Source organism: Hyperolius riggenbachi, chromosome 6 (genome assembly GCF_040937935.1).
Source record: "Hyperolius riggenbachi isolate aHypRig1 chromosome 6, aHypRig1.pri, whole genome shotgun sequence".
Classification (NCBI taxonomy): Eukaryota; Metazoa; Chordata; class Amphibia; order Anura; family Hyperoliidae; genus Hyperolius; species Hyperolius riggenbachi.
The window spans coordinates 294,708,912-294,734,984 of record NC_090651.1 but is presented as its reverse complement, the minus strand read 5'-3'; the positions used below and the strand labels follow the sequence as shown (position 1 = coordinate 294,734,984).

At 44.9% G+C, this 26,073-nt stretch overlaps 1 protein-coding gene across 1 annotated transcript; it reads right to left on the bottom strand.

Annotated features, from left to right (window-relative positions):
- Window positions 1–1,868: 1,868 nt before the first annotated feature.
- On the bottom strand, window positions 1,869–24,596 carry LOC137522173 (sulfotransferase 2B1-like). Its single transcript, XM_068242205.1, has 7 exons — window positions 24,583–24,596; window positions 22,803–22,944; window positions 9,715–9,923; window positions 9,124–9,250; window positions 7,400–7,494; window positions 3,652–3,832; window positions 1,869–1,984 (listed from the first exon to the last, which is right to left on the bottom strand). The coding sequence occupies exons 2-7, from the start codon at window positions 22,936–22,938 to the stop codon at window positions 1,869–1,871; spliced, it is 864 nt and encodes a 287-aa protein (XP_068098306.1). The 5' UTR covers window positions 22,939–22,944; window positions 24,583–24,596.
- Between the last annotated feature and the right edge of the window lie 1,477 nt (window positions 24,597–26,073).

Below are 26,073 nucleotides of genomic sequence, written 5' to 3'. Positions count from 1 at the left end.
CACCAACGCCTGGAGCGGCAGGTAGCCGACTACCTTGCCTTAAGTGTGGATGTAGACACTGTGAGCAGCGATGAACACTTGGACTACTGGGTGCGCAGGCTTGACCTGTGGCCAGAGCTGTCCCAATTTGCCATCCAACTTCTGTCTTGCCCTGCCTCAATCATCCTGTCAGAAAGGACCTTCAGCGTAGCTGGAGGCATTGTCACTGAGAAGAGAAGTCGCCTAAGTCACAAAAGTGTTCAGTACCTCACCTTTATCAAAATGAATGAGGCATGGATCCCGGAGGGCTACTGCCCGCCCAAAGACTAAGTCAGTCCCCACACACAGCATCTGTGCCTGCACGCCGTGTGACTGGCTGCCTGCCCCAAGACTAAGTCGCTCCCCACACAGAACCTCTGCCCGCAGGCCGCTTGACTGCCTTCTCCGCCACCACCAACAGGGTCCAGGACTCCAGGCGGATTCATGAACTTTTTAGGTCGTTGCTAGCAGCGGCCGATATAATAATTTTTCTGGTGTGTGTACATGCCTGCCTAATTTTTCTGGCTGCACTGCAGCTGCAACAACAAAACAAAAGGCATGTACATGTGCTTATTCCCCTTCGTGATCATTACCTTGCCGCGGTGAAGGGGCTTGCGTATCACAATGAAGCAATGACCGCCGGCTATAAGAGTGTCTCGGGGGTGGCACACCAAAGATAATAAGGTCACCTGGACAGTCACTGTTCTCTCATTCAGCTACCTCAGCCTCACCATGGTGCGCACCAGTTCAGCACGGCCGTCACTACACAAACAGCTGTTTGCAGTCACTGCATACCTTTCACTGCATCTTTGACTGCACATTGTATTATACCTGGCAGTCAGTTCATACCTTTCACTTGAATGGATGGCAGACTTGCCCTCCATAACAGATTCTTGTTAAAGGATTTAAAGTTGATTCATCTCACATATACAGCAGGGCCTCGAAAGTCCTCCTGTATTGTTATTTTTGGTCACTACCTCAGGACGTGCATGTCATGCCTGCTGCCTTCCTTAGATGAGTGGTAGCTGTTCCTGCTCCTTTGTCCACAGCGTGCCTGCTGCCTACCTTGGATGTGTGGTGGTGGTAGCCATTTCTTAGGCTCCCACTCCGGACCGGAATCGAACCAGGATTCCCCGGCCATTACCCGTGGTCACACGCAATGGCAGACTTGCCCTCCATAAAAGATTCTCGATGCAGGTACTGAAGCAGAGTATGCAAGCAGAACAAGTATTTAAAAAAATAGATGTAAGCTTTACCAATGGTAGAGAAAGAACCATCGAAAGTTGATAAGGCAGTCAGACATTACCTGATATCACTGAGTGAGAAAGAGCAATCTTGCCATGGTGCGCACCTGTCCAGCACGGCTGTCACAATGCAAACAGCTGAGTTTGGTGTGTCAGTGTGAAGCAGTACTCTAATTACACTCCCTGATTGATGTATACACATGCAAGATGTTTTAAAGCACTTTAGGCCTGCAGTTTAGCATTTAATGTGATTTCTGCCCTTAAAATGCTGCTTTGCGTCAAATCCAGATTTTCCCCCGGGACTTTTGGCGTCTATCCCACTCCGCCATGCCCCCCTCCAAGTGTTAGACCCCTTGAAACATCTCTTCCATCACTTTTGTGGCCAGCTTAAGTGTTTCTAGTTTTCAAAGATCACCTCCCCATTGAAGTCTATTGCAGTTCGCGAAAGTTTGCGCGAACCGAACTTTTGCAAACCTAAAATCGGAGGTTCGGGCCATCTCTACTGATCACTAATCAGCCACAGTGAAAAAAAAAGTGAATTACATTAAACAGAAACAATTGTCACAACCGACTTTATGTTTACTCCAACTTTTTAATCTTTGGAGGTCAACATTGCTCCCAGAAAAACTTCATATTTAAATCTTTCATTTTCTCATGATAAATCTCTTCAAAATATTCATTTTGGGCTACTGTGAAATGGTTCTTCCAGTCCCCAACAGTCCCTGCAGAAAAAACAATAGATTTTACATTGTGACATAGGTGGTTTGGCTGAAAAAAAGACATCCTTTCATCAAGTTCAACCAGAAAAATAAAGAAATAAAAATAAAGTGATTGCATCCTCACATATCCCAGACAATCAATTTAAATTGTCATCTCAAACACATAGCGAATACAGCCAAAACACATATTGCAGTGAACTGTCAATCCAGGCACCTTACGCTTACGACAATTGTTAGCAAAGTGGACTCCACAATGGTGCCCGACAGGCTGATAGACAAGAGGTTTTCCTCAAGACTTGGTTTCCATGGATGGACTACAGGGAAGTGTCCCTTTAGCTCTTCTCCGCTAATATTGATTGCTCTACGGCCCTTTGGCCTCCTGTGTTTTGTGCCTTTACTCACCGGCTTAATTGTACCCTTAATGTCATCCCAGATGTTTTTTATTCTGTTCTCTTTTATGAATGTACCCCTGACACCCCTAGTGGAAAAGTTCATCAGTTTCGTATTAGGTATGACCTAATAATTACTTTTGTTGTTTGTTAATTTTTTGAATTTTACTGATTATTATGACCTCACACCGTGATATTTTATATTATTGTGATACTTTGTAGTACTGTTTTCTGAAGCTTTTGAATTAAGAGATATTTGAAAACTAAGTTGTCATCTCAGTCAAAACATTTTGGTCTGTTCGGTAGAGTATGAGGGAGGTTGGAACATCTTTCCATAATTTTTACTGTTTTGATGCCCAAGGGTAAAATTCTCAATTCCCTATTCTTGGGGACTGAGGTCGTGGGTAGGAATGGTTGATTCTAAAAAATTCAGAATCCCAAATAATCTAAATTTTTGCATGGAATTTTAAACAATTTCCAAATCTTACTGATTTTGCTGATTGTAAGTTTGCATTGTGAAACACCAAAATTGTAATTTATCATGAATATTTTTGCACACTAACTATAAGATAAATTATGACTCTGCCATGTGTTTCCAATAAGCTTGTTCAAAAGAGATCCCCAAACTGTGTCTTGCTTTTTTTTCTCCAAAATATTCTAAAAGGCGGTAGTATAAAGTTAAGCAGGGCCGGTTTTAGACTACTTGCTGCCTGAGGCAAACTTGTGAGGATGCACCACCCAACCCCTCTTCCCCCCCCCTCCTTCCCGATTTGGAATAATTGCACAGCATCCAACAATTTACTCTGATTCCTTTAATTCAAATGAAACACTGCTGCTATTCTGTCTCCACCCTACAATACAATACAATAATAATACAATAACATTTGTAAAGCGCTTTTCTCCCATAGGACTCAAAGCGCAGACTCCTCACACAGCACAACAAGCTGCTTTTCCCCAATGATGACCTCTTCACCTCGCTCATAGTACAAAAATGCTGCCCCTGTAATCTCTGCGCCTGATGCAAGTGTTTTTCACCTTGCTTCATGACAGAACCAGCCCTGAAGTTAAGGTAGCGCTTTGCAATAGCATGTGTGCATACATACCCATAACATGTACACGTGTGTATTTGTTCCTGATGACTGGAACAGTACTGACTTATATTTATAGTAATTTTATAATGAAATTTGAATTCCCTTTAGTTTATCAAAATATCACATATAGTGTGAGATAAAGTTGAAACAATGTAGCAAATGATTTACAGAATTTGTAGAACATTTTTACCTTTGCGCATGAATGACCCTTTACTTTGATCCATGAAACTCTGAGGAATGAGGCTGTAGTTAGACATCTTATTTTCCTTCATGGCTGTGAAAGAGGCATTTCTTACAACTGAATCAATTTGTGCTTCACTTAATTCTTTGCCCAAAAATTCACAGACTCTTTCCACACTTCCTCTGATGTCCTTTAAAAAAAAGAAGAAGAAAATAGTGAGACGCAGTCAAACTGGCTATCAAAGACCTTACATCACCTGAAAATGTTTGCACTAGCACTACATAGAGATATCCTGGCTCTATTCCAGCAGTGACTGGATAGTGTACTGGTTAAGGGCTCTGACACAGGGAACCAAGGTTTGAATCTCAGATCTTCCTGTTCAGTAAACCAGCACCTATTCAGTGAGGAGACTTTAGGCAAGACTACCTAACACTGTTACTGCCTATAGAGCACGCCCTAGTGGCTGCAGCTCTGGCGCTTTGAGTCCGCAAGGAGAAGAGAGCAACAAACATTCTGGGCCATGTGCAATTCACTTTTTCACCTGAGTTTTCTCCTAGGAGAAAGAAAATCATCTTTGATTTAAAATAACTTTTTAGCACTTTGCAATGGAAAAAAGTATCAGTAAGTAGGTAAAAAGTACTAGCAATTTTTCTGAGCATTTTCTTGCTTGCTGGTGGTTTAAAAAGGCAATTATTGACAAGTTTAAAAATATCACCTAGGAGAAAACTAGGGTGAAAAAGTGAATTGCATATGGCCCTCTGTGTCTTGTCTTTTCCACCCACAGACAAAATCTATTTCATCGTGGGAATGTTCTGGGAAGTGAATCAGGAAGTGGACGTTAAAGTATCCTGTCCATGTCACTTTTCTCACATTCACATGTGCTGGACTGAAATCAGCCCTGTGATTCATGAGATCTTAGATTAGCATGGCTGCCCTTTCATTTCAGGTTAATGTGTTGTCCTTGAAATACACTCCCTCACTGATAAAACTGCTTCACCTTCATATACTATATACAGTACACTAACTTATCTTTTGACCCATTCAAGCTGAAAACCGTGAAGACTCAAAGTCAACACAGGAAAGAAGTATAACATTTTGCCCACATAACTACTGTCATGTTTCTCCACAATTATTGCCATTCCCTGCACAAGTTTTGCCTCCCCCGCCCCAGGTATGGGTATATCCCAAGCATTTATAGTTATGTCCAGCCATAGCCATATTCCGCACAGTTTTAGCCTCATGTATAGATATGTTCTCCCCCTCTCAGCCCCACACAAATATAGTCATGTCCCCCTTAAGTTATAGCCATGTTCCCTCACAGGTACGCCTATATGCTCCTTCAAATACCAAAGTAACGTCCTGCTTATAATGCATAGCAGTAATGAATAAAAGCTATGGGTACCTCTACAGTTGCAGGGACTGCTTCCTCTATAGTATCTCCCCTGAGTATGCACACATTTATAGTGTAATGGATAGCAAGGGCTAGTGAACAGCTGTTGTGGGGATTCTGGGGAACATAATGTGCATGTGCAGGACATAGGAGCTCACAATGCGCATGCTGCTCAAGCTAAAACTACATTAAGCAGAGTAAATGTGTAAAGTATTACAGCACGATGAGTGGAGCAGAATGCAATACATTACACAATTTTACATGCAGTTTAGTGCATACACACCGTTTGATAGGGCTGCAAGCTTTGATGGTCCTCCTCTTCCTGTTCTAAATGCTGAGGAGTGATGCTCTGCAAAGCTAAATGCTGAGAACTCTCAAGGGAACAAATTATTCATAGCTGGCGGGAAGTCATTATTTTACAGAAGTTCATATTACAGATTTTTTATCCAGGAAGCTTCACAGAATACCATGAGTTTGCACTTGGGTTAGCAGTGGCCTGTAGGTGAGGAGAAGCAAACTGGATTCTGTCACACAAGGCTGAAGACATTTCTGGGTATAATAGGAGTGCTCATTCTGGTTCATAAGAATGCGTACTTTTAATTTAAAAAAAATATGACAGTTGGGGGGGGGGGGGGGGTAGGGGGGGAAGGTGAGGTTGAGCATAACTTGGGTGGCACTGAGGGACATGTGTGGATCAAGTTTAACTATTTGTGTTTTAAAAATCTTGAGAGTGTTTGGGACTCTTTTCATGTCTAGTTTTATGCAAAGTTGGCCAGGAATTGGCACCCTAAGGTAAACCACAGGGAACCACAAGACATACTACGTACCACTTGGGCTTCAGTTTCTCATGGATTGCAGACTTTTGTTGCAACGTGTACACGTAAGATGCACCAGTTCTACTTAGTGTAGGGATACATTTCTATATTTTCCTAAGAGCAAAGCTGATATATACAGTTACTTACTTTACCAAAATTACTTTACAAAATGTATCCTACAGACACCGAGACAAAGAAACGGCCTGGTGTGCCGTACAGGTCTGGCCTCTCGCCAGACCTGTACCTACTGTAGGGCGCAGGAGGGGGGAAGCAACGCTAGAAGGAGGGGCAGTGGAGGCAGCGGTGGGGAGGGGGGAAATATCCCCCCCCCCCTCACCTGGGACCCCTCCTTCTGCCTCTCTTACCCTCCATTTAGCGGTGGCAAGTGCGGCTCGGCGGCGGGGAGGCATGCAGAGAATTACTCACCACTTCCGCGTTCCAAGCGCCGGCAGCGTCATGTCGTCAGATCTCCGCCTTCAATGCCGCCCACTGTGCTTCCTGATTAGCGGAAGCACAGTGGGCGGCATTGAAGGCGGAGATGTGTGACAACATGACGTTGCCGGCGCTTGGAACGTGGAAGTGGTGAGTAATTCTGCGCATGTCTCCTCGCCGCCGAGCCGCACTTGCCACCGCTAAATGGAGGGGGAGAGAGGCAGAAGGAGGGGTCCCAGGTGAGGGAGGGGGGAGATTTTTTTCCCCCTCCCCACCGCTGCCTCCACTGCCCCTCCTTCTAGCGCTGCTTCCCCCCTCCTGGGCATCTATACTGGGGGGAACTGTACTAGCTATACTGGGGGCAATTAAACTAGCTATACTGGGGGCAATTAAACTAGCTATACTGGGGGCAACTAAACTAGCTATACTGGGGGCAACTAAACTAGCTATACTGGGGGCAACGAAACTACCTACACTGGGGGCAACTAAACTAGCTATACTGGGGGAAACTATACTAGCTATACTGGGCACTATACTGGGGCACTACCTACCTATACTGAGCACTACCTACCTATACTGGGCACTATGCTAGCTATACTGGGCACTATGCTAGCTATACTAGGCACCATGCTAGCTATACTGGGCACTATACTAGCTATCTGGGCACTATACTAGCTATACTGGGCACTATACTAGCTATACTGGGCACTTTACTGGCTATACTGGGGCACTACCTATCCATACTGGGACTATACTAGCTATACTGGGGCACTATACTAGGTATACTGGGGCACTATACTGGTGCAACTATACTAACCATACTGGGGCAACTAAACTCCCTATACTGGGGCAACTATGTTAGCTATGCAGCCGCCCCCCCCCCCCCCCATAGCACGGCACTGTCCACTAGGTTGCGCAAACACCGAAGACGCCCCCCCCCCCCGCGCTGTTCCCCGGAGAAAAATATGGTCAGAAAGTGTTCCCCGGGCCGTGAAAAGGTTGGGAATCACTGGTCTACTGCAGGCTATGTTGGAATTGCACTGGGAATTCTTGATCATCATCCTAGCAATAGACATAAGCCCAATAACTGAAATATAATCATGAGAATTCTGGTCAATACCTGATGAAGTTCTTCATATGTAATGTAAAAGAAGTTCTTACTGGTCTTCAATTGCATCCAGCCTTTTACATGATCAAACCATGAGCTATACAGAACTGCAATTCATAGAGATACATTATGTAGAAGCATTATATAAATACTGTAAATTAGGTTTATTTACTGAATCTTAAGTAATGAATGAAATTGTTTATTTTTTTACAGTGTTAATTATTTAGTCAGTGTTCATCTATTGTAAAATATTTCCTCTCCCTGATTCACAATGTTAAATTTATCACAGGTGGCGACATCTTTACTGCTGATAGGTGCATCACTTTGGAATGTTTGTTTACTGAGCATTTTGAAGTCAGCAGAAATTACACCGAGTCTACCAGAATGCTCTGGGAGGAAAATGCTGCATAGCCAAATAGCATAGGCTAAACATATTTGGGAGGGTGGTGTTACATACTAATATACAGCAATAGATAGCTATAGGAAGGCTGGGTTCAAACGTAAAAATTTGTGCAGTCCTGTCCTGTACGTTTTTGGCAGTTGGCATCCGTTTTTGTATGTGTTTCCATAGCTATGTTCACACATGAAAGATGTACAGTACATTTCCAGTCCTGTCCTGTCAGTTTTGAATCAGTTTTTTATGGGTGTGTTCACACATAAAAGGTGTACAGTTCCAATCCTGTCAGGTAAATCTGATCGAAAACTGATGCAAAACTGACAGGAGAGCACAGGACTGGACAAATGTGCAAATTTAAAGAGGCGGATTTTCTAAATCTTTATAGGACACAGTCATGTTCTCTGTGCAATGACATGCCTCTGTGTCCTTCTGGTGCCACTGCCAGCCCCCCCTGGGCTCTGCTGTCCCCCCTGAAAAATACTGACAGGCCAGTGACAATCTGCAGTCGCTAGCCTTCTGTTTACCTGCCAGCTTGTCAATCACTGCTCCTCCGCAATGCCTCCCCCTCCTCTTCCATTGCATGGCTCCCCCACCTCTGCTAGCTTCCTCCAAACGAAAGCTAAGCTGCGACCCGGAAGTACTTCCTAGGTGGCGGCTTAGCTTCCGATTGAAGCGGGGGGATCCATGTAATGGAGGAGGCTGGGGAGGCAATGCGGAGGAGCAGTGATTGACAAGCTGGCTTCAGATTGTCGCCAGCCTGTCAGTATTTTTCAGGGGGGACAGCAGAGTGCAGGGGGGACTGGCAGTGGCACCAGAAGGGCACAGAGACATGTCATTATGCAGATAACATGCCTCTGTGTCCTATTAAAGGGACTCCGAGCAGTGCAAAAACTATGGAAAGATGCATATCATTTTAAAGCTCTCTTTTTTCTCTTTTCAATGATATATAAACCGTCCTGCGCCTTTTAGTTTTCGCTATTTTCACGATTGAAATTGCTGCGGCCGCGATTTCGATCGCGAAAATAGAGAAAACTAAAAGGCGTAGGGCGACGATTTAGGGGTCATCAGAAAGAGCTGAATGGAGCTGCTGACTTTAGGAAAAAGTCGCCCTGTGTAATACAATGTAACTATGGAAAGATGGATATCATTTTAAAGCTCTCTTTCTCCGCTTTAAAATGATATGCATCTTTCCATAGTTTCTGCACTGCTCGGAGTCCCTTTAAGATTTAGAAAATCCGCCTCTGGTTCTCTTTAAGTGTGAACCAGGCCGAAATGTTTCTGATGCTGAAACCAGGATAATTAACGTAAACTCAAAAATGTAAACTAAACATAATCTCACCATTGCCTTGCAAAAAGTCTTCAAAGAATTCATTGAAGCTTCCTGGATCTCTATAAAGGTGAAGCATCTTGGAGAAATGAAACAGGGACACAAGGATATCCTTAGGGTTCCTCATTATGTAGATAATCTTGAAATACAGGGAAAAAAAATGTTGGATTAAAACTTCCATAAAAATGCATTCGTTTTGAAGACTTGATATAAAAGTGATGAGTAAAAAGAGTACAGTTCTGACTAAAACATATTTTATCCATATTTGACTTGGCGGCTGGGAGCGGAGCTGTGGCGAGGGACATATTGGCTGCAAGGGGCTGGAGGAAGCCCCTGGTAGGTAGAGTGTCCCTATCTTAAATTGCCTGACGTTTCCTTTAATGAGAGTTCTATGCATTGCACAGAGATCACCTAGCAGGACTAAAGATGTCGCCACCAGCACCTTTGATACATTTCAGAATGTAAATCAGGGAGAGGAAAGATTTCACAATGGGCAAACACTGACTAAATCATTTATAAATTAATATTGTAAAAAAGTAATCAATTATAGTTTCTCTTTAATGACATAAGGGCTATATTTTCTGTTCTGCTTATTTTACATACCTTAGCTTTTGATGTAAAGAAAGACTTAGCAAAGATGTGATAATGTAAGTGAGAGGTAAGTACTCTTGGAGGCGTAACATCTTTGATCTGTGATTGGCCCTCGACTGTTTCATACCAAGGAGATCGGAGCCAGATAGGAACATTATTGCACCAATTAGGGTCTCCATTTGTCTTAAGTAAACTCAAGATCTCGATCATCCAATTTGTGCCTACAAAAAAAAAACATGATTATGATAATTATTAAAATAACAGAAGTGATGTTTTAGGGGAATTTTGCAAAAGGTAAAACGAGAGTGACCAAAGGTGAATGGGGCCACACACATGCAGCAAGCTACCATACTTTTGGTGCCACCAGTTGGATGTTACAGCTTTCCAGTCACTTCCACTTCTGTTTTAAACCACTTGCAAGTACATAATTGTATAAAATGCAGCAAGCTACCATACTTTTGGTGCCACCAGTTGGATGTTACAGCTTTCCAGTCACTTCCACTTCTGTTTTAAACCACTTGCAAGTACATAATTGTATAAAATATGTACAAAAGGCCGCAGTACACCTGAGGTAGGTAAAATATCCAGTATACTTTATTGGTACATCCAAAAAGACAGATACAGCAGCTGACACGTTTCAGACAGAAGGGGCAGAATTCACAAAGGGATGATTGATTAAAAAAAATCAGCTCAGTAAAATACTGCATTCTGTAGTTTAGACTTTTTTTTGCCTAATTCACAAAGATTCACAAAGATTTTCACGGAAAATGACACTTTGTGAAAAAACCAATAAAAATCAATTTCCGCTAACTTGTGACAAAAAATAAAATCTTCTATGAACTCACCGTACTACTAACGGAATACCTTAGGGTGTCTTCTTTCTAAAATGGGGTCATTTGTGGGGTTCCTATACTGCCCTGGCATTTTAGGGGCCCTAAACCATGAGGAGTAGTCTTGAAACAAAATTTCTCAAAATGACCTGTGAAATCCTAAAGGTACTCATTGGACTTTGGGCCCCTTAGCGCAGTTAGGGTGCAAAAAAGTGCCACACATGTGGTATTGCCGTACTCGGGAGAAGTAGTACAATGTGTTTTGGGGTGTATTTTTACACATACCCATGCTGGGTGGGAGAAATAACTCTGTAAATGGACAATTGTGTGTAAAAAAAAAATCAAAAGATTGTCATTTACAGAGGTATTTCTCCCACCCAGCATGGGTATGTGTAAAAATACATCCCAAAACACATTGTACTACTTCTCCCGAGTACGGCAATACCACATGTGTGGCATTTTTTTGCACCCTAACTGCGCTAAGGGGCCCAAAGTCCAATGAGTACCTTTAGGATTTCACAGGTCATTTTCAGAAATTTCGTTTCAAGACTACTCCTCACGGTTTAGGGCCCCTAGAATGCCAGGGCAGTATAGGAACCCCACAAATGACCCCATTTTAGAAAGAAGACACCCCAAGGTATTCCGTTAGGAGTACGGTGTGTTCATAGAAGATTTCATTTTTTGTCACAAGTTAGCGGAAAATGACACTTTGTGAAAAAACCTATAAAAATCAATTTCCGCTAACTTGTGACAAAAAATTAAATCTTCTATGAACTCACCGTACTACTAACTGAATACCTTAGGGTGTCTTCTTTCTAAAATGGGGTCATTTGTGGGGTTCCTATACTGCCCTGGCATTTTAGGGGCCCTAAACCATGAGGAGTAGTCTTGAAACGAAATTTCTCAAACTGACCTGTGAAATCCTAAAGGTACTCATTGCACTTTGGGCCCCTTAGCGCAGTTAGGGTGTAAAAAGTGCCACACATGTGGTATCGCCGTACTCGGGAGAAGTAGTACAATGTGTTTTGGGGTGTATTTTTACACATACCCATGCCGGGTGGGAGAAATAACTCTGTAAATGGACAATTGTGTGTAGAAAAATCAAAAGATTGTCATTTACAGAGGTATTTCTCCCACCCAGCATGGGTATGTGTAAAAATACACCCCAAAACACATTATACTACTTCTCCCAAGTACGGCAATACCACATGTGTGGCACTTTTTTGCACCCTAACTGCGCTAAGGGGCCCAAAGTGCAATGAGTACCTTTAGGATTTCACAGGTCATATTGAGAAATTTCGTTTCACGACTACTCCTCACGGTTTAGGGCCCCTAAAATGCCAGGGCAGTATAGGAACCCCACAAATGACCCCATTTTAGAAAGAAGACACCCCAAGGTATTCCGTTAGGAGTATGGTAAGTTCATAGAAGATTTTATTTTTTGTCACAAGTTAGCGGAAAATGACACTTTGTGAAAAAAACCAATAAAAATCAATTTCCACTAACTTGTGACAAAAAATAAAATCTTCTATGAACTCGCCATACTACTAACGGAATACCTTGGGGTGTCTTCTTTCTAAAATGGGGTCATTTGTGGGGTTCCTATACTGCCCTGGCATTTTAGGGGCCCTAAACCATGAGGAGTAGTCTTGAAACAAAATTTCTCAAAATGACCTGTGAAATCCTAAAGGTACTCATTGGACTTTGGGCCCCTTAGCGCAGTTAGGGTGCAAAAAAGTGCCACACATGTGGTATTGCCGTACTCGGGAGAAGTAGTACAATGTGTTTTAGGGTGTATTTTTACACATACCCATGCTGGGTGGGAGAAATAACTCTGTAAATGGACAATTGTGTGTAAAAAAAAAATCAAAAGATTGTCATTTACAGAGGTATTTCTCCCACCCAGCATGGGTATGTGTAAAAATACATCCCAAAACACATTGTACTACTTCTCCCGAGTACGGCAATACCACATGTGTGGCACTTTTTTGCACCCTAACTGCGCTAAGGGGCCCAAAGTCCAATGAGTACCTTTAGGATTTCACAGGTCATTTTCAGAAATTTCGTTTCAAGACTACTCCTCACGGTTTAGGGCCCCTAGAATGCCAGGGCAATATAGGAACCCCACAAATGACCCCATTTTAGAAAGAAGACACCCCAAGGTATTCCGTTAGGAGTACGGTGTGTTCATAGAAGATTTCATTTTTTTGTCACAAGTTAGCGGAAAATGACACTTTGTGAAAAAACCTATAAAAATCAATTTCCGCTAACTTGTGACAAAAAATTAAATCTTCTATGAACTCGCCATACTACTAACGGAATACCTTAGGGTGTCTTCTTTCTAAAATGGGGTCATTTGTGGGGTTCCTATACTGCCCTGGCATTTTAGGGGCCCTAAACCATGAGGAGTAGTCTTGAAACGAAATTTCTCAAACTGACCTGTGAAATCCTAAAGGTACTCATTGCACTTTGGGCCCCTTAGCGCAGTTAGGGTGCAAAAAAGTGCCACACATGTGGTATCGCCGTACTCGGGAGAAGTAGTACAATGTGTTTTGGGGTGTATTTTTACACATACCCATGCCGGGTGGGAGAAATAACTCTGTAAATGGACAATTGTGTGTAGAAAAATCAAAAGATTGTCATTTACAGAGGTATTTCTCCCACCCAGCATGGGTATGTGTAAAAATACACCCCAAAACACATTATACTACTTCTCCCGAGTACGGCAATACCACGTGTGGCACTTTTTTGCACCCTAACTGCGCTAAGGGGCCCAAAGTGCAATGAGTACCTTTAGGATTTCACAGGTCATATTGAGAAATTTCGTTTCACGACTACTCCTCACGGTTTAGGGCCCCTAAAATGCCAGGGCACTATAGGAACCCCACAAATGACCCCATTTTAGAAAGAAGACACCCCAAGGTATTCCATTAGGAGTATGGTGAGTTCATAGAAGATTTTATTTTTTGTCACAAGTTAGCGGAAAATGACACTTTGTGAAAAAAAACCAATAAAAATCAATTTCCGCTAACTTGTGACAAAAAATAAAATCTTCTATGAACTCGCCATACTACTAACGGAATACCTTGGGGTGTCTTCTTTCTAAAATGGGGTCATTTGTGGGGTTCCTATACTGCCCTGGCATTTTAGGGGCCCTAAACCGTGAGGAGTAGTCGTGAAACGAAATTTCTCAATATGACCTGTGAAATCCTAAAGGTACTCATTGCACTTTGGGCCCCTTAGCGCAGTTAGGGTGCAAAAAAGTGCCACACATGTGGTAGTGCCGTACTCGGAAGAAGTAGTACAATGTGTTTTGGGGTGTATTTTTACACATACCCATGCTGGGTGGGAGAAATAACTCTGTAAATGGACAATTGTGTGTAAAAAAATCAAAAGATTGTCATTTACAGAGGTATTTCTCCCACCCAGCATGGGTATGTGTAAAAATACACCCCAAAACACATTGTACTACTTCTCCCGAGTACGGCGATACCACATGTGTGGCACTTTTTTGCACCCTAACTACGCTAAGGGGCCCAGAGTCCAATGAGTACCTATAGGCTTTACAGGGGTGCTCAAAATTTAGCACCCCACCCACTTGCCAGGACAGTTAACAAACCCCACAAATGACCCCATTTTGGAAAGAATACACAACAAGGTATTCCATGAGGGGAATGGTGAGGTCATTGAAAATTTTATTTTTTGTCACAAATTAACAGAAAATGACACTTTGTTAAAAAAAAATAAAAAAAAAATTCTGCTAACTTGTGACAAAAACTAAAATCTTTTATGAACTCACTGTGCACGTCACATAATACTTTAGGTGTCCTCTTTCCAAAATGGGGTCATTTGTGGAGTCTGTCCTGGCATTTTAGGGTCTCTGCAATCATTACATGTATGGCCAGTATTAGGAGTTTCTGCTATACTCCTTATATTGGGTATACAAGTAATGCACTCTGGGCTGAAAGGAAAAATGAATGGCAAACATACCTTGCTCCACATCAATGGCAGATCTTCCTCCACATCAATGGCAGTGATAACCTCAGGAGAGAGACACCCCGTGCCACCCTGCACTCAGGGTGAGCCACCAACTTATGTGACTGGGCCTCAGAACTTTAGTATACAGCATTATGCCTGTGTAGGATACAGCAATATGCCTGCCAATAGAGATGACTCTGTGTGGCATTAAAGCATCATCATAGGCCCAAATCACATATAAACCGGGGGTGTCCACACTCAAGGGAAATTCAAACATGCCGTCTTATATCGCCAACCCAGGACAGATCAGCAATATCAAGCATGGAAACCGATCCTTCTTCCGACTTTTATGCTTACCCGTTTTTTTGGTTTTCAAGCTTACCTCTCCTCCACCTGGGACAATGTACGAAAGACCACCGAGTGTGTGCCTTCTCCTATGTCTGGAGTTCCCTAGGTTCTAATAGTGTACCTGCTCATGGTACCTCTCAAAGCACTCCCTTACGCATAGGCCAGGTTGGTCAGGACAGCGGGGACAATAAAAACTGGTGTCATTCCTTCTTCCAGTCCTGCTGCAGACACGACAACGTTTTCTTCGGATGCGTTGACCTGGGGCACACGGAATCTGATAGGCGTAATGCCTACCATACAGTCGGCTAGTTGCATCTGGGGGGGGGGGGCCCTGGCACCTCCTGGATACAGGATGTCCAGAATGATCTGTTCCTGAAATTGGAGGAAAGATCCAGTTCTCCCAGCCTTACTGTAGAGAACAAAGCTGTTGTAAACTGCCAATTGAATCAGATAAAAAGACACTTTCTTATACCAGCGTCTTGTTTTCCAGGTAACTAAATAGGGCGCTAACCTCTGGTCATTGAAGTCCACCCCTCCCATGTTGACATTATATTCGTGGACGACAAGGGGCTTTTCAATGACCGCAGTTGCCCGTTGAATTTGGACTGTCGTGTCTGTGTGAATGGTGGGCAGAAAGTAAACGTCCCTCTTGTCCCTCCATTTCACCGCGAGCAGGTCTTCAGCACGCAAGGCGGCCCTCTGCCCCCGTTCAAGTCTGGTGGTAACGAGCCGTTGGGGGAAGCCCTGGCGACTAGGCCGCGCAGTGCCACAGCATCGGATTCCTTCTAACTTTAAGTGCTGAAAGAGGGCCACACTTGTGTAATAATTGTCCACAAAAAGATGGTACCCCTTCTGGAACAAGGGTGACACCAAGTCCCACACAACCTTTTCACTGCTCCCCAGGTAGTCAGGGCATCCGACCAGCTCCAATTTTGAGTCTTTTCCCTCATAGACCCTAAAACGACATGTATAGCCTGTGGCCCTTTCACAGAGCTTATACAGTTTCACCCCATACCGGGCGCGCTTGCTTGGGATGTACTGTTTGATGCCAAGGCGCCCGGTAAAGCGTAAGAGGGACTCGTCTACGCAGATGTGCTGTTCAGAGATATAAGCATCTGCAAATGTTGATGACAGGTGGTCTATGAGGGGCCGAATTTTGTGGAGCCGGTCATAAGCAGGGTGGCCCTTTTCATGACAGGTTTCGTCGTCGTTGAAGTGCAGGAAGCGCAGGATGGACTCAAATCGTGTCCTGGACATGGTGCCAGGGTACAAGGGAACATGATTTACTGGGTTCGTAGACCAATACGACCGCAGTACATTCTGTTTCATTAGTCCCAAGTGAAGGATAAGGGCCAAAAAGATTTTAATGTCGGAAACTTGGACTGGTTTCCACCGGAAAGGCTGGGCATATATGCTCTCCGGGTGCTCGGTGATGAATTGTGTGGCTTTACGGTTGGTCTCAACCACAATTAAGTCCAAGAGAACCTGGGTGATGAACAGCTGCAAAAAGTCTAGGGCCGTTCCTAGATGAGCTGTCGCCACCTGGACTCCAGACTGGGCGGTGAAAGGGGGCACTACGGGTGCGGCGGAATCAGGGGATTGCCAATCTGGTTGTGCCAGCACCTCTGGGAGTCTATGGGTACTACGGGCCCGTCTTCTTCTTGGTGGCTGCGTGGGGGGTACTACTGCACTTGCCACCGTACCAGTTTCAACTTCCATGCTGACGCTCACCACTTCGCCAGGGTCTACAGAAGTACTAGTACCAAGTCCAGGAGATGCTGCGCTGCTGGTGCCTGCCTCACCAAGAAAACTATCAACAGCGCTAGCACCACCCTGCTGCCCTTGAGGCGGATCCTGCGCCACCTGCGGTCTAACGACTTGGGGTCTGGTACGCCTGGCTCTAGCCGGGACCAAAGCCTCGTCATCACTTTCGGTCAGGGAACCACTCCTTTCTACAGGTTCAAATTTGGACCCGGAAGATTCGACGGATGATTCTTCCCAAAAGAACTCATCCGACTGGTCCATGTACCTGTATACCTCGTCATCGGAAAGCCCCCTTCTTGTCATTGTGGATTGCTAAATTTATGGGGTTTTCCTCCGAGACTACCCAGAAAAAAAGAGCACCTACCTAGCAAAAAGGGAGTATTTGAGAGGTATTGGGGTTGGTGGGAAGTGGGGTCTCAGAGGCAATCAAACAATCACGGGACAATCAAATACAATTACAGCACAATCGACTCCAATCACAGCACAAGCAAATCTGATGCACTCGGAAGGTGGTGGTTGGAGGTGGTGGGTCGTGGTGGGGGGGGGGCGGGGTTGGGTGTTGTGGGGGGGGTTGAGTGTGGTGGGGGGGAGGGTGGGGTTGGGTGTGGCGGAAAGTGGGGTCTCAGAGGCAATCAAACAATCACGGGACAATCGAAGCCGATCACGGGACAATCAAATACAATCACAGCACAATCGAATACAAGCGCAGCACAATCAAATCTGATGCACTCGGAAGGTGATGGGGGTGGGGTCTCAGAGGCAATCAAACAATCACGGGACAATCGAAGCCGATCACGGGACAATCAAATACAATCGCAGCACAATCGAATACAAGCGCAGCACAATCAAATCTGATGCACTCGGAAGGTGATGGGGGGTGGGGGTGGTGGTGGGGTGGGGGTTGGTGGGAAGTGGGGTCTCAGAGGCAATCAAACAATCACGGGACAATCGAAGCAGATCACGGGACAATCAAATACAATCGCAGCACAATCGAATACAAGCGCAGCACAATCAAATCTGATGCACTCGGAAGGTGATGGGGGGTGGGGGTTGGTGGGAAGTGGGGTCTCAGAGGCAATCAAACAATCACGGGACAATCGAAGCAGATCACGGGACAATCAAATACAATCGCAGCACAATCGAATACAAGCGCAGCACAATCGATACAATCACAGCACAGTCAAATACAATGCACTTGGACGGTGATTAGGGGGGGGGGGGGGTCTGAGGGCGATTTGAGGGGGTGGGGGGTTGATCAGGAGCCCGCACGGAGCAGACTGAGTCCTGATCTGATGAGAGGCAGACACAGGGGGCTTACTGATCGCAGATCAGTTAGTGATTGCTGGGGAGGACAGATGTAAACAAAGAGCAGGGGATGTAATCAGGAGGGGGGTATGAGGGCAATCGAGGGCCTGGGCAGGTGATCGGTTACCCCCGCGGGGCAGTTAGGGTCTGCTCTGATGGGTGGGGGTGCTGAGGGGTGATGGACAGGTGATAGACAGGTGATCAGAGGGGGATCAGGGGGTAAGGTAGCTGTATACAGATGTATACAGTATACAGGGGGGTAGTCTGGGATGGGGTCTGGGGGTGATCTAAAGGTAGGGGGGGATCAGGGGTGACTAGAAGGCAGTTAGGGACCTAAACTAAGGGGCAGCGTCGCTAGTTAGTGGCAGGTGGGGGGGTGGGGGTTTTATATGGGTGCAAGGGTGCTGGGCAGGGGTCTGCTGGGGTGATCAGGGGGGGTAGGAAGGCTGGGGTGGGTGATCAGGGAGGCTGTGGGCAAAAAATCAGTGTGCAATGTATACTTACAAAGTGCTTCCTCCTCGCTGGTGGTCTCTGCAACAATGAGACCACGAGGCGAGGAGGAAGCACGTATAAGGCACTTTGTTTACCTAACAAAGTGCCTTATACACTCTGATTGGCGGATCCCCGAGATTCCTCCGCTCGCCGGCGCTGCTAAGTGGCCGGCGAGCAGAGGCAAAATGCCGGGCTTCCGACTCCCGGCGGAGGATCGCGTCACTGATGACGCGATCGCTCCGCCCATGCCCCTACAAGGACCGCCGCCATTTGTCAATACGGCGGTCCTTGCGGGGTCCACTTCCCGGCCGCCAATTGTATATACGGCGGTCGGGAAGTGGTTAACTGCTTGGCAAATGCTCCACGCCGATTGGTGTGAGTAGCGCGGCAGCCCCCGGACCACTCCACGCCGATTGGCGTGAATGGCAAGAGGCGGTGCTCAGATCTTTGTGAATTGACATTAGCTGGAATTTATTGAGGTGTTCAACGCACAAATCGGTAATTTTCCTCACTGCTCGGTAATTTCAGCTTGTCATGCGGTAACAGCATTAGCGAACTGACATTTCACTAAAAATCGGTAAAATCAGCTGTTTTCTGCACTACCGCATGCGGTAATGCTTTGTGAATGCTGACCAAGGTCTTTAGTCATGGCTCTAAACTATGACTAAAGACCAAGGGCCTGATTCACAAAGCGGTGCTAACAGTTAGCACCGTGGTGAAAAGCCCTTTATCACGCCTAAACTCTGTTTAGGCATGATAAGTTTAGGCATGATAAGTTTAGGTGTGATAAGTTTTTAGGTGTGATAAGTTTAAGCACCAACTGGGCTAGCACCGCAGTGCACAGCTGATCAATAGTTTTGCGCTAGCAACGTCTGGTGCACTTTGCATAGAGTTTAATGGCGCTGCTTTGCGTGCGGGACTTTGCACGCAATCTAAACTTATCTAAACTTATCATGCCTAAACTTATCATGCCTAAACTTATCATGCCTAAACTGAGTTTAGGCATGATAAAAATGGTTATCACGCCTAGGCCTCGATTCACAAAGCGGTGATAACCCAGTTATCACGCCTAAAAGACTTTAGGCGTGATGACCTTTTCACCACTGAGTTATCACCGCTTTTTCCTGCTCTTCGCGCGAAGTTACCGCGCGTACGCGCGTTCGCGCGTGAGAGCGCGCGCAAAGTCCCATAGGGCTTAATGGGAGCTTCGCGCGAAGCGGGGACGCTGCGCGCGCACGCGCGCGGTTGCGCGCGCAAAACTTTGCGCGCGGCAACTTCGCGCGAGTTTCTTCTTATCATGCCTAAAGTGACTTTAGGCGTGATAAGGGCCTTTTCACCACGGTGCTAACACTTTGCACCGCTTTGTGAATCGAGCCCCTAAAGTCTTTAACTGGGTTATCACTGCTTTGTGAATCGAGCCCCTTGTGTTTGAAACGTGTCAGCTGCTGGCCTGCTGTATCTGTCTTCTTGGAAGAGCCAATAAAGTATACTGGATATTTACCTACCTATGGTATGCGGCATATTCTTGTACATATTCTGTCCTGCTGCCTTGTATGTAGAGGGATGGCCAGGCACCATCCTAGTGTGAAGGTGGTATAAGTGGTCTTTCTGCCTGCTTCTCTACATAATTGTAGTTTTTTTGTACCCCATAGTATATTCCAGCACATAAGTGTTCTCCAAAATGTATCTGAGATTTCTAGTGGTCAGGTCATGTATTATATCCTAGTTTTCCCACGGTCCAAAATGCATCCCAGCTTTCTAGTCAGGACATAGCAGGAAATCAGCAACCAGTATTCAGCAAACCAGGTAAGGTGCTAAGGAGTATGAATGAATGAAATAAGAATATGGCAGGTAGTCAGTGACAGGAAGACAGTAAGCCACACTATGTACCAGGTGGTAGGCAGATGTGAAGTCAGGACAACAAATAACAATTGCAGGAGGTGGCCAAAATGTCAGGAGACTAGGGAACAGAGTCCCAGGGTAATCAGGACAGGACCATGATGAACTGTAAGGGGGAGACAGATGATCTGGGCACCAGATCTGGCTATAGCGGCGCAGCGGAGAATCACTGTAATTCAGGTGCAGGCATTAGATGGACTCCGAATACATCCATAGAGGAAAGGCCTAGGAAATCAGTAGGGGAATATATTTATTTTACTCTACTTTGCCATGTGTCGGGAGAGCTGTCTCTCTGTTTTTTCCCGCACCCTGCTGAACACCACAGGAACAATATGTACGCTGTAAGGGCTCTACTGACTAAAAATAGATTATATAGTCTCAGGGCCTGATTCACAAAGCGGTGCAAACTTTTTCGCGGACTTTTGCGCACGCAATTTGCCGCGATTCGCGCGATCGGGGACTTTTGCGCGCGCAGGCAAATTGCGTGCGCAAAAGTCCGCGATCGCGCGAATCGCGGCAAATTGCGCGCGAAAAAGTCCGCGAAAAAGTTTGCACCGCTTTGTGAATCAGGCCCTCAGTCTGTGAGTCTCTCAGGTCCACAACAGATGTTAGAGCTCATTAAGACTAATAAAGCCAGTTTACAGGAAGCAAATCCAGAAATAATATTGCTGGAAGAAATCAGGTGTTTCAGCCGATGGCTCCTCAGTAATGCATACTAAAGTAGAAACACAGAGACCTATAGCCAAATCCAGGGAGCATCATAAGACTCACACACGAAAGCCTTGTACACTCTTTCAATTATAATTGGCCAATCAATGACCAATTTTAATACCTCCATGTAGGAGGAGCAGATAGGAGCAGACTGAATAGGTAAACCCTCACACTACATGAAGGTGGAAAAATTGGTCAGTGATTGGCCAATCCTAATTTAAAGTGTGTACCAGGGTTAAGTGTTTCCTGGCTTTGGAAGGATCACTGACTTGCCAGGAGTTATCACCTCTGGTATGTGTGTGGTCAGGGGCGTAGCAATAGGGGTTGCAGAGGTAGCCACCGCATCGGGGCCCGAGGGGCCCCGAAGGGCTCTCCCTCAACTACAGTATTAGCTCTCTATTGGTCCTGTGCTCATAATAATCACTTCTGTAGGTACTTTGAATAGTGGTAATCATTAACAAACTTTCTTGCACCTCAGACACTGTAGTTGCCATTGGCAGGTTTTGGTGCGCCGTATCAGTTGCTATGTATAGAGTGCTTGGGGGGCCCCGTTGTAAAACTTGCATCGGGGCCCACAACTCCTTAGCTACGCCACTGTGTGTGGTCTTATAACAGTGCTAAACCCAACCATGTAAGGGCTGGGACCCTCTAGGCTTAAGTGTGTCCTGGCTTTGGAAGGATCAATGATTTGCCAGGTGTTATCACCTCTGGTATGTGTGTGGTCTTATCACAGTGCTAAACCCAACCATGTAAGGACTGGGACCCTCTAGAGCAGGCATGGGCAAACTTGGCCCTCCAGCTGTTAAGGAACTACAAGTTCCACAATGCATTGCAGGAGTCTGACAGCCACAGTCATGACTCATAAAGGCAAATGCATGGTGGGACTTGTAGTTCCGTAACAGCTGGAGGGCTGAGTTTGCCCATGCCTGCTCTAGAGCATTTATGGCAGCGTTTTGAGATTGCCTTAAATCGCAAGCGATTTCCCAAAAAGCTTTGCCAGTGTAAGTGGATGGAGTGGATCCCACTGGAGTGATTACGATTAGGGAAATCGCAATCACAGGACATGCAGCATTTTGGGAGCGTTTCCATTCTATAGGCCCATACACACAGGCTACAACTGACGCTGCAACCACGTGGCACACGCGTGTGTATGACGCACGCGGTCTGAACCGTCACTACTTAGAGCTGTCACCAGGCGATTGACTTGGTCAATCGCCTGCTACAGCTGTCGTCGCAACTTCGCCGCAACTGTTGCTAGTCCGCTGTGTGTATGCGGACTAGTGACAGCAACACACACACAGTGAGCGGAGCTTCCGGCGGGGGGGAGGGACCTTTGGCGACAGCTACCGCCGAATCTGTGTCCTTCTGTGCGCCGTGTGTACGGCTGCAGCACAGAGGGACCTGGCGACGAGCTGTCGCTGCTTTTTTTTTTTTTTTGCGACTGGCAACATTTGTGCCTCGTGAGTACGAGGCTTTATGTATTGTATAGGAGCAGGGAAATTGCTTCTAAAACCACTTACAATGCACTAACTCAAATCACTAACGACTATTTAAAATGAAGCCAAAAAACCCCAAAACATTAAAAATTAGGTAACAACGACATATGGGGCCTGATTCACAAAGCGGTGCTAACTCTTAGCACGGCCGTTTTCGCGTGAATTTTTGAAAATTCACGCGAAAACGGCCGTGCTAAGAGTTAGCACCACTTTGTAAATCAGGCCCATGGTATGTATGCTAAAAAAGTTTAGTGTGGCCCCATGTGATTTGTAGTACCTGATTTAGGATATGTAACAATGTAGACATCGTCATCTTGCACTTGGAATTCATTTTCTGCAAAATTTAGACTTTCTTCACTGTAAGATCCTGGAGAAAACTTTACTCCTTTATACATAAAATATTCCACCGCCATTTGTAGCTAGGAAAACAAGACAAAATAATATTTACATTGTGGCAGACTCAAAGCTCCAGAGCTGCAGCCATTAGGGAGCACTCAGTAGGCAGTAGCAGTGTTGGGGAGTAAAGCCCAAGGACTCCTTACTGAACAGGTGCTGATTTAGTGAACAGGAAGAGCCGAGGTTCAAACCCAGGTCTCCAGAGCCATTAAAGGGACCGTGAGCAGTAGATAAAAATAAAATCGGTACTTACCTGGGGCTTCCTCCAGCCCACCGTAGGCCGCAAGGTCCCCCAGGGTCCTCCTGGCTCCCCCCACTCAGGAATAAGAAGTCGCTCTCTGTAGATAGTAGAAAAGGGTCGCAACCCTCCACCCAGGGTGGATACAATATTATATAGGAGAGAACAGAGGTGCCAAAAGCATAAAAGGGGTTTTAAAGGAGCTTAAAAGCCAAAAATTTGGTAATTAGAGGAGGCAGTGGTGGACTTACCTCCTCCAAGCAGACACAACACGACTGTACATTCAGTCTATTTATTAACGAACTCCAGATAAAACAAAGCAACGCTTTTCACGGGTCAGTGCCCGCTTCCTCAGGCAATAGAAAAAGGAGTTACAGCATCTAGCAAAACAAACAACACTCGGCAACTCTGTGAAGAATATTCATTTTATATGTTAGCAAACTAAGACCTTGTTCACATTAGAAATAGCTAGCGCAATCGCCAGCACAATCGCAAGCAGTGAGCGCTTTTGTAAGTGCTTACTCTAGCGCTTTCTGGGTAATTTGCACTTCCTTAAGCACTTTTAAATAAGCTTTTATTAGGGTTTTTTTTTAACTTCCTGATGACAATCAGGAAGGGAACTCTTTGCCCTGGAACTGATAAATTACAATGTATTTTATTATAAAAAGCGTTCACCAAATCACTTTGCAAAGTGCTTTTTCAAGTGCTTTGCGATTTTCCTATACCTTGCACTGAAGCGCAAACAATGGCGCAGGGCCTGTGTTTGCGCTCGGAGAGAATGCTCATCGCTCATGTGAAAACATTCACATAGAGCAACATTGCACAAGCGCTTTTAAAGCAATTTTAAGAAATCGCCAGCGCTTACAAAAAACGCTCTTAGTGTGAACAAGCCCTAACTGGATCTTGAAATTTTGAGAAACAGAACTCTGGGAAAATCATTTACCTATGAAATGTGGATGCCATCTGTATTATACAAATACAATAATGTTACCAAGGATTTCTGCATTTTATAAAACATTCTATTGCTGCTGCTGCTGTAGGGGTAATGATCACTTCTAGATGTGTTTTGAACAGTGGTAACCATTCCTTTCACTGGCTCACCTTGATCACAGCCAATGAAATCACGTGAGTCACGTGAGTCTGGAGAGATGAGGAGTTTGGCACTAGCTGCATCCAGTCCACACTCCTGTTTCTCTTAGCACAATTTCCTCTTTGCAAACTGTGCAGGAACACTCGCAAGTTAAACAAGCCTTGCAAGGAAATGTGGGCCTGTGGCCTGAAAGTGATTACAAGAAACTGTGCTATTCTGTTCTCTGAAGTAAAGGGTAGTCCTAAACATTCTCCGATCGCTAACGCTACACTTTTATAATGACCAAAATGAATGTGAACAGGGTAAGGGATACGAATGCAATAGAATATATACCTTGGTATGGCTGTTAGGATTCTTAGGAGGAAATGAGGACGTCCTGCTGCTAAAGGCTTCATACACATATTCTGCGTCACTGGGAGGAGCTCTTCTGCATTGAATACTTTTACTGCTCTCTATAGGGCAAGCTGAACTGTGTCCAAAGATCAGAGATAACATTGCTTTTTTTCCCAAGGACTTCGATACTAGGCCTGTTATGATCAACTTTTATTCTCAGGGAAGGTTCACACTTGAGGCTGTGGAAAAACTTTTTTTCACAGCCAAATCTGCATTCTTGGCCGACAGGCAGCTGAGAGCACCTGACTGTCAGCAATAGGAAATCAAAGGTGTTGTGCAATAAAAAGCAGCAGTGCCCAGAGATGCATTAAGATGTTATGGGGTAATTTTAAGCAAGTGTGACCACTGCCTTAAGCTCAACACACACCATACAATCTTGGTTGTACAGATTTACCAAATCTATGTAGTGTAAGGGCCAACAGATTGAAAATACCTTGAATGATTGATTGGGTAAGCTCTTATACTACATGAAAGTGGTAAGATTGAACAACCAAGATTGTATGGTGTGTGTTGAGCCTTAGGGCTTGAAATATCCGCAAAATAGCTATTTAAAAAATCAAATAGCTAGTGCCAACGCCAAAGAATTTTGTTGAATTGCCAGAGATCAATGTTGTCCGAGTTCTCTCCCAGGAGATCATTTTTCATCTTATTTACAAAATCACTTTTTTAGCAACTGGTGGCTTAAAATAAACCAGAAATATGGCTATCTGACTACCTTTTGATCTAAGATTGTGGGGTGTGCGATGCAGTTGTAACAAATTATTCAGGTATCCAAGGCCCAGATTGTTAAAGATTTGAAAGTCAGTAAGTCAATCTCACATAGAATTCTACATTTTATGTGTAACCAGTTAAGTGAGCGAAGGATCATTTTCATGTGGCAACATTGGGGTTGGTTTTTTAACAGCCTTGCAGCAGTATTCTGTACTAGTTGCAGGCGGTGCAGATCTTTGTTTGAAAGGCCTGTATAAAAAGCATTGCAAAAGTCCAGCCGTGATGTGATGAAGGTATGAACTAGGGTTGGAAGATATGCTGGCGGTATTAGGTGCTTAATTTGTTAGATATTCTTCAGGTGAAAATGGAATGTTTCAGCTGAGATTTGATTTCTGAAGTTTAATTCCCCATCAATTAGTACAGCCAAGCTGTGCACAAAGTCTGAACTGTTTGGGTCTGGATCCTTAGAAGTGCTGACTGAGATTGTAGCTACTTTGCTGTTCAGCGCTAACCTCTGATGACAAGAACTTCAGTTTTGTTAGCATTTAGTTTTAGCCAGTTATCATTCATCCACTACTGAAGCTAAGCATGCATTTGTAGAGTAGGGTCTGTCACACCAGGTTTGAATGATAAATATAGTTGGGTGTCATCAGCATAGCGGTGGTATGAAAGACAATGTTTTTTATTATTTTCCCAAATGGTAGCACGTATATTGTGAAC

Excerpts from the sequence above, each read along its gene's own strand:
- LOC137522173 (XM_068242205.1), bottom strand. The coding sequence starts at position 22,938 with ATGGCGGTGGAATATTTTATGTATAAAGGAGTAAAGTTTTCTCCAGGA. Across the intron at positions 3,833-7,399 it reads CATATGAAGAACTTCATCAG|GACATCAGAGGAAGTGTGGA; the intron begins GTATTGACCAGA and ends TTTTTTTTAAAG. Across the intron at positions 1,985-3,651 it reads AGGGTCATTCATGCGCAAAG|GGACTGTTGGGGACTGGAAG; the intron begins GTAAAAATGTTC and ends TTTTTTCTGCAG.